General features: G+C 39.0%; 1 protein-coding gene across 2 annotated transcripts; it reads left to right on the plus strand.

The window, feature by feature from the left end:
• Positions 1-207: 207 nt before the first annotated feature.
• On the plus strand, positions 208-6,606 carry LOC110495753 (zinc finger protein 708). Of its 2 annotated transcripts, none has more exons than XM_021571161.2 (5): positions 208-640; positions 2,785-3,019; positions 3,200-3,306; positions 3,405-3,492; positions 4,547-6,606. In XM_021571161.2, the coding sequence occupies exons 1-5, from the start codon at positions 467-469 to the stop codon at positions 6,130-6,132; spliced, it is 2,190 nt and encodes a 729-aa protein (XP_021426836.2). In that variant the 5' UTR covers positions 208-466; the 3' UTR covers positions 6,133-6,606. The 2 variants fall into 2 exon arrangements, with proteins under 2 accessions (XP_021426836.2, XP_021426837.2); XM_021571162.2 differs by having other exon boundaries at positions 2,791-3,019.

Raw genomic sequence — 6,606 nt, forward strand, 5'->3', positions numbered from 1 at the left:
CTGCCACCCCAATGAAGTTCTGAATTATAATACACCCACAGTGCGATTTAAATGTAATAAAATGAATCTTTCGACGAATTTATATGACAACATTCCAACCTTATTAAGCATTATCTAGTCCAATTGTGGCATGCTTTCACAATTATCAGTTTCAATGGAGGGCTTTTATTTTGAAGGCGAACCGCCGATTCCACTAGTGTTGCTCACGCAAATAATGTTGTTCATGACACACGCGTTGTTATCGTGGTCACGTCAGATAGCATTGTCCTACAAAACGCTAAAGCTTATTAAACAACTTTACACAGGACAACTGGTATCGTGTTTATCCGTTGAATCCACACAGAAGACGGTTTTTTGTTAATTAAGGATTTACGAAAAAAAAGGTCGCGCGACGATTGTGTACGATTATAGCTAGTAGCTAACGTTAGCTAGATTACGAAGCCAAATGTCTGCATAAAGTTACTGCATGAAGTTACTTAACAGGGACAACATGTCTAGCCTTAACAGTCGCAATATTTTCGAGAAAGAAACAACGTCGATTATGACTTTTATCGTTGAGACGGCAGTAGCAGAAATTAGCCAACTGTTTTTGGACAACGAATCAATCGCGGCGCCAATACCAAGTAACCTGGGAAAAAAGGTGAGCAACGTTGTTACAAAGATTGTCATTGTTTAATAAGCAAGTGTTAGTTTGGATCTTGTTGGTCATTAGACCAAGACCGTGGCAAAATATTGACTATTATTCTTATAACCGGGGTTACAATTTTTCCAAACGGAAAACGTTTTGCGACTAAAACTAGTTTTTATTGGACAAATTCAGGTTAGTCCCGCCCAATAGTATATTATAGTGGGTGCTGTTCTGAAGTCACCGTCCGCCATTATGATACAGTATTTCAATGTAATGTTTCAAGGACATATACATTCATTGAACGATTTATTTATTGGGGAGTGCAACATAAGAACTATACATATTTAAAAATAATTTTAAAAATCATGTTTTTATATTTTAAATTGTTATTGAGGAATTATTGGCTTCTCTTCAGTTCATACAATACTATGTTTTGTTTTTTTTAGACGTATGTATTACAGTGTCTGTAATGGAGAAAAAAAAAGACGTATTTATCTTCCACAACATGTAGCTGTTGAAATGAAAACATGTACCTCGCCTCTCTACAGGACAAAGAAACAGCGTTGATGACTATAATGTAAAGCTGGAGTAGTTAATGCATGATCCCATAATGTTTTCAATATTGCTAACCAGTTTAAGTTACATCTGATGTAAATGTATCTTAGTACAATAAACCTAGGAGTGGGTTCACTCAGACTGTTAAAATCTCTGGGTTCAGTGGTGGCCTTTTTGTATATGTAGTACTAGGTGGCTGCTAATGTAAACTACATTCATTGTCAATGCACAATATTTGTTCAACAGTTGTGAAAGGCCTATTAGAAAATCCATAAGAACAGCAGTTAAATTTGATACATGTATCACCACTTCATCCATGCTTAATAACATCCACAACAATGGGTTATCGTTTTGTAAGCCAGCTAGTATAAGCAGACATTTGCGTACATGCGTTGCTGCGGTTGCACAGTACCACAAGCTGTCAAAATGAACCAAAAAGTACATTTTCTACACAAATAAATTAGATACAACATATGAAATGTCTTCCCACATCCCTTGAATTGGTGCTGGCTATATCCATATCCACACATCGTGGCATTGTTGACTAATTTGAAATTTTAACGTAGGGATATTGTTTTTCCCAGATTCACTTCAAACGCTCTATTGGCCAAGACATAGCGGCAGCATGTCGGAAATCGTTTACTCTAGGAGCCAAACCGAAGCAAATATAACCAAACGGGGAGGGACCTACCCAAATTTGATCAATCGAAACTGTTGTTTTTGTTGCACGACTGCTGGTGGTAAACCATTTCCATTACAAACCGTTTGTTGCTACGGTCTGCGACTAATGAATACACCCCTTGGCATTACCTGGTCAGACCAATGGGTCAGCCATCAACCAAGCCATAACATTAAGTTTAGAAGGAATTCTCTCCTTCTAGTTGTAACGAACATACAGTACCAGTCAAAAGTTTGGACTCATTCCAGGGTTTTTCTTTATTTGTACTATTTATGTACATATTCTTTATCCCTTTACACTTGTGTGTATAAGGTAGTAGTTTTGGAATTGTTAGCTAGATTACTCGTTGGTTATTACTGCATTGTCGGAACTAGAAGCACAAGCATTTCGCTACACTCGCATTAACATCTGCTAACCATGTGTATGTGACAAATAAAATTTGATTTTATTTATTTTCTACATTGTAGGATAATAGTGAATAAATCAAAACTATGAAATAACACATTTTTTAATGAACCTTTATTTAACTAGGCCAGTAAGTTAAGAATAAATTCTTATTTACAATGATGGCCTACCCCAGTCAAACCCTAACCTGGACAACGTTGGGCCAATTGTGCGGGACTCCCAATCATGGTCGGTTGTGATACAGCCTAGGATCGAACCAGGGTTTGTAGTGACGAACAGTGCACAATAAAGTATTAAATCCAGTTGTTAGATGCTAACCCCTCCCAAAATCAAAAATGTTTTACATGTTATGTTCTCACTTTGCACATGCACCTGTCTGTTTCACACATGTTTGTCGTATTTAAAGTCTAGTATCTGGGCCAGTGAAGTATAACTAAGGAAAGTAGCAAAGTAAAAAAATAAAAAATTTAGTGTAACTTTGTTGGCTTCGTTCTAATATACTTCAATCTCTCTCTAGAAACAGGTTGGCACCATTATGCACCTTTTGACAAAGGAGGCTGTTCGTAAAATCTGTAGACTATTCCTAGAGGTCTCTGCGGCTTTACAAAATGAAAATGAGAAGCTGAAGATCAAGGTGGAGCAGATGGATAAAGATCTGAAGGCGATGGTTGAGAAGGGTGAGGGGCGAGAAGAACTGAAAAGACCAACCCATATTCTGCACAATGGAACGATCTTTAAAATTAAGCCAGTTGGTGAGTGTGGGCCCAGCAACTCATCACTGTCTATTGAATATAGCAAAGGAAAGCTTGTTTGTATGGTTTGCTTGTACTGATAGTTTGTCTTCCACCTGTTTGTAAAGGGATGTGATGCACAACAGCACAATGTCGTTCAACGCAAAGGAAATGTAAAGTTTTATTTGCTTGTTATTTAAGATCTCCCAATGATGCCTGTTAACAATGTGAAGACAAACACAGTGGCCTCAGCATTGCTCAGCATGGGAGATGTCAGTCAAGTAAACACTGTCATCGTACGGGAAGAGGTATGTTCTTGTAACTTCTGATCATCTTCTGTGTATGATTTTAGCAAATCTGACAAATGTCTGTTTTATATTAAATTAATGACTTTCCTCTATTCCAGACTACTGCGAGAAATACAGGCTCTAGCACCGACCCTGTGAAGGAGAGGAGTGAGGTGAAATCAGGAACTAAAACGTCACTCATTGAAGGTAATATCCCAAAGAAACAAAACTGGATGTTCCAAGTACACAACTATGCTTAAACCACAACAATAGACCACTTTTGAGGTCTCAGATTTATTTTTTATTTGATATTTTATAGTGGGAGGGTGTAGTTTCCCTTTAATTCAATTGTGCACCCTGGCAAGAGACCTTTGTGTTTGGCAAGCGGTGTTTCTGTAGCCTACTGTATAATGTATAGTGTGCATCCTGTGGTGTGCATGTGATTGCAAAGTTTGCTAAACAAATGCCCACCTGATTGATACCAGGTAGGCCTACTTTGTAGTCAACATTGTAGTCAACATTTAATTGGGAATGTTGGGAATGTTTTTTGGGAAAGCCTTTAAAGGACAGTTTCGGCATGCTAACTGGCAAAAGAACATACAGGCATTACTTCTTCAGAAAGTTCCAGGAAATACAAATCACTGATGCATTCTTTTCTTTTCATGAATTATGAGAAACTAGTGCAATTAAACACATTTTTAAAATTAAATTCAATACATTTTTAAAAATTGTATCTGTCCATTTCGGACCATTCAGTCAAGACTTCAGACCAAACATTTTAAATACCAGGTATGCATATCCACCAATTCTTGCCTTCACATTCACTGGTAGGCTAGATATCATAACTTGAAATGTATTTTCTACTGCTTTCCTATGCCTACCGCTCTTCTGTGAGCTGCTCCACAACCAGTTGTTTGAAAGCTGCACGCTCTCGCGTGAATAGGGTGAAGGGCTCGACTTAAAAAAAAAAAAATATATATATATATATATATATATATATATTTTTTTTAATCAATTAGCCTAGATTGAAAATTATTGGCATCATTATTATATAATATGGATGATTGACTGGCCCGGAGGGTTTCCAAAACCTCCCTGAACCAGTGGGCAGCCCTGTAAGTCGAGCCCTTCACCCTATTCACTATATAGGGGTGCCATTTGGGACACAGCCGTATAGTTGTTGCTGGTACAATTTTGGATTGTATTGAAAGATGGCTGTCAAACCAGTAGCATAATGCCTGTATATTCCTCTCATCTGTAGGTGCTGCAGAGGCTTACAGTAAACCGACAGAGACTTCTTCTCTTCTTCTCTCTGTGGGAGACTCACGTGGACTGAATACAAAGCCCTCATTTAGAGACACTGAATTCAAGGGTGAACCTATGAGAGCTGTTGTTCCAGAGGAAACAGGCAGCGGGAGAGGCAGTCATGCAAGAGAAACAAGCAGCCGTACTGCTAATGGCACAGAATCCACAGAAAACAGCCACGGAATACAGCAGAGCATTTCCAAGCCGAGGAAACCCTTCAAGTGTGACATATGTGAGAAGACCTTCCACGCGAACTGTCTGTTGAAACGCCATATAGCAGTTCACAATAAACCGAAGGGGCCCTTTAAGTGTGACATTTGTGCGAAAACCTTCCGCCTGAACTGTATGCTGACTCAACACATGCAAACTCACTCAAAAGAGAAACCTTTCAGTTGCAAAGTTTGCGGAAAGAAGTTCCGTAGTAAGACAAATCTGAAATCACATGAGTTTGTTCATGCAGAGGTGAAACCGTTCACCTGCCTCACTTGTGGACGAGGTTTCGCATCAAAGTACATGCTTGACGTACACCAGCGAGTTCACACAGGTGAGAAACCATACAGCTGTACTACATGTGGAAAGAATTTCAGTATATCTCAAAACCTGAAAACGCATATTAGATCTGTACATACAGAACGTACAGAACGGCCACACCCATGCTCCCAGTGTGACAAGACCTTCTGGCGTCCCGTCGAATTGCAGGAGCACCAGGTAGTTCACACAGGGGAGAAGCCATTTAGATGTGAAATATGTCAAGCTACTTTCAGCTTTAAGGAGAACCTTACGAGACACCATCGAATCCACACGAAGAAGAGGCCGCACACATGTGAGGCGTGTGGAAAGACATTCATTCAGTCCACCAACTTAAAAGCTCACATGCTAGTTCATGGGGCATTAAAGCCATTTATGTGTGACGTTTGTGGAAAGACTTACCTTTACAATTATCAACTGAGAATTCACAAGCTATCACACGTGGCTGATGGAGAGGGGCACTCAAGAACCAGAAAGAACAAGGCCAACCAACAAAAACAAACCGACCAACCAAAACCCTTCAGCTGTGAGATATGTTTGAAGGGCTTCAGCTCCATCGGTTCTCTAAAAACACATGGAAGAATTCACACAGGAGAAAACATATACACTTGTTCCACATGCGGAAAGACTTTTCTCCATAAAGTTACTTTTGACTATCACCAGAAATTACACACTGGAGAGAAGCCCAATGCTTGTGGTTGTTGTGGAAAGAGATTTATTACAAAACAATCTCTTAAGATACATGAGCTGATCCATACAGGTGAGAAACCACACAAGTGCAGTGATTGTGGGAAGACTTTCGGATTTATCGGTAATCTTAAAAGGCATGAGCGAGTCCACACGGGAGAGAAGCCTTTCAGCTGTGATGTCTGTGGGACACGATTCAGACAAGCCAATCATGTCAAAACCCACATGCAAGTGCACACAGGAGTCAGGCCATACTCCTGCAAGAGATGTGGAAAAGGCTTTTCTGATTCAAGACACTTCAAAAAGCACAACTGTGTCAGTAGCTAACGCAAATCTTCTGATCGCACTTTCAGAAGTAAGAAATGAGGATTACATGCCATGATGCTACAATCTCAATAACTTGGATATCAAATAACTTGAGTCAAATGTGTATGAGTCTGAATAGTGAAAGACATTGGGTTTTGTTGTGTGGATTTCCCAAAAGATTCCATAATCTTGGCATGTAAATGATTTCTTTACTGTGATGATCACATCCCTAATATTAATTGTCCAGTGAGACTTTTATTCTAATAGACAAGTCCATATATTAACTACACTATTAGGTTGGATGGCCTTATGGGATTCTTTCGGTGCAGGGAAGGGTTAACAAATACCATTTATGCAGGGTAGAAACTAGGAGGGTGATGATGACAACAACAAAAAACTGCAGTCATTTGTGAAATAAACTTTACTGTTGAAACAAGATATTTCAAGGATTTTACCAAAATAAACCTGGAATAAAGACAATATTACAATATTGTA

This window comes from Oncorhynchus mykiss, chromosome 18 (genome assembly GCF_013265735.2).
Source record: "Oncorhynchus mykiss isolate Arlee chromosome 18, USDA_OmykA_1.1, whole genome shotgun sequence".
In the NCBI taxonomy this organism is placed as follows: domain Eukaryota; kingdom Metazoa; phylum Chordata; class Actinopteri; order Salmoniformes; family Salmonidae; genus Oncorhynchus; species Oncorhynchus mykiss.

What these genes read in the sequence shown, in the direction of transcription:
- LOC110495753 (XM_021571161.2), top strand. Translation starts at nt 467, where the DNA reads ATGAAGTTACTTAACAGGGACAACATGTCTAGCCTTAACAGTCGCAAT. An exon ending in CAAGTAACCTGGGAAAAAAG is followed by an intron (nt 641 to 2,784) that starts GTGAGCAACGTT and finishes ATCTCTCTCTAG; the next exon opens with AAACAGGTTGGCACCATTAT. An exon ending in CTTTAAAATTAAGCCAGTTG is followed by an intron (nt 3,020 to 3,199) that starts GTGAGTGTGGGC and finishes TTGTTATTTAAG; the next exon opens with ATCTCCCAATGATGCCTGTT.